The sequence below is a fragment of the Olea europaea genome, chromosome 9 (genome assembly GCF_002742605.1).
Source record: "Olea europaea var. sylvestris chromosome 9, O_europaea_v1, whole genome shotgun sequence".
Taxonomy (NCBI): Eukaryota; Viridiplantae; Streptophyta; class Magnoliopsida; order Lamiales; family Oleaceae; genus Olea; species Olea europaea.
The window spans coordinates 9,634,889-9,636,923 of NC_036245.1; the positions used below are offsets into that span (position 1 = coordinate 9,634,889).

Below are 2,035 nucleotides of genomic sequence, written 5' to 3' on the forward strand. Positions count from 1 at the left end.
AATTTCCCCGTCATAAAATAGAAAATAAAAAAAATGAACATGGAGTCTAAGATTCATCAGCATCATTTTGTTCACAAACCAATGCATGGGAATAGGAAGTTTTAGTCCCAAAGTTTTGTTACAGAACAATCCTAGGAACGGGAATATAAAACAAGAATGTATAGATAAGTAGAAAACCACAAAAAAACAAAAATAAAAATAAAAAAAGTATGAACTAGCAAATTGGAAGAGGTTCGCCATTCCAACCATTGAGGCATTCCAGCAATGGATCAATGATCAGTCCTTTGCTCATAGCCGTGAACACCTTGTCACACTCCTCGCCTGGTGACCTAACCTTCTCTCCGGTCAGCAACTCAGTTCCCAGTTCTTCCCTTACAAACTTGTACAATGGATAGGATCGGCATTCATTAATCTTGTTGGGAATAGCGGGATTTCCACTCTCAAGGGCAATTCTTGCACTCTCAACTTCTTTAGGCAAATTTGCGATTAATTCATCTTCGAATGCACCAATCTTTTGGAAGATGGATGTGTTGGCTTCCTTCTCAGTTTCACCATTTTTCAACGCGTGCTCAACAAGGACTTGTCTGAGTTTTTGCATCAATGGGTAGGTTGCGCTGCAGGGATCATCAATGTATGCAAAAACATATTCGCGATCAACCACACGAAGCAAATCCTTCTCACAGAATCTTGATGGATGAAGCTCTCCATTAACACCGACTGTTAGAGTTTTCTTAGCAACTAGGCTGACCGTATTCTTCACAGCATTCCTCAAATTCTCTTCCAAGTGCCTCAAATCAATTGCTTGGCACAGTGCAATTAGAAATGTGGATGACATAAGCTTCAATATATCGATAGCCTCAGCTGTTTTTCTGGAGGAAATCAAACCCAACGAGTTCACATCTTGATTGTGTTGCTCAGCGCTTTGGACATGATTGGTGACAGGATTTGCCAAGAATTGGAGTTCTGAACAGTAAGAAGCCATTGCAATTTCAGCCCCCTTGAAACCATAGTCCAAACTAGGATTTCTACCTCCAGAAAGGTTAGATGGCAATCCATTGTTGTAGAAATCATTGACAAGTTCAGAATATTGAGCGAACATCAGTTTCCCAATTGATGCAATGGCTAATCTAGTATTGTCCATGGATACTCCAATTGGCGTCCCTTGGAAGTTACCACCGTGCAACGCCTTGTTCCTTGAAACATCGATCAAGGGATTATCATTTACCGAATTGATTTCCCTCTCGATCATTTTAGTTGCAGAACGAATCACTTCAATTTGTGGGCCAAGCCACTGGGGTGATGTTCGTAGAGCATATCGATCCTGTTTTGGTTTCTGCAGAGGATCCATTTCGTGAAGTTTTTGAGCAGCCTTCACATAGGCGCTTCCATCCAAAATGTATTCCATCACAGCAGCAGCCTCAATTTGGCCAGGATGGTGCTTCAACTTGTGCGTCAAATGATCGGTAAATTCAGGTTTCCCATTCATCACTTCAGCGAAAATTGCTGATAGGACTTCAGACAACACAGTAAGAACGTTGGCATCAAAGAGAACGATTGAAGCTAATCCAGAGCCAACTGCTGTACCATTGACAAGTGCAAGGCCTTCCTTAGGCTGCAACTCAAAAAAGCCTCCATTGACACCGGCAAGCTTGAAGGCCTCCTCAGCCGTCAAGGATTCTCCAGTGGGCCCTACGACCTTGGAATTGTGGCGGCCGGTAAGTAGTCCGGCAATGTAGGATAAAGGGACAAGATCACCAGATGAACTGATTGTTCCACGGAGGGGTAAGCATGGAGTGATGTTGCTGTTTAGGAATTTGGTAATTGCCTCCAAGATTTCGAATCTGATACCGGAATATCCTTGGAGAAGGGTGTTGATCCTAACAAGCATGGCTGCTCTTGTTGCTGAATGAGGCAGTGCCTGAGAAGATTCAGTTCCATTTCCAAAAATCCCAGCATTCAAGAACCTGTTACAGTCAAATACATCATCAGACCATATAATTAGGTCATTCAAAACATAGGACTCACCAAACTGAAA

General features: G+C 42.5%; 1 protein-coding gene across 1 annotated transcript; it reads right to left on the reverse strand.

The window, feature by feature from the left end:
* Positions 1-25: 25 nt before the first annotated feature.
* On the reverse strand, positions 26-2,029 carry LOC111399604 (phenylalanine ammonia-lyase). Its single transcript, XM_023027008.1, has one exon. It carries the CDS (start codon positions 1,886-1,888, stop codon positions 215-217), a length of 1,674 nt encoding a protein of 557 aa, XP_022882776.1. The 5' UTR covers positions 1,889-2,029; the 3' UTR covers positions 26-214.
* Positions 2,030-2,035: the final 6 nt, after the last annotated feature.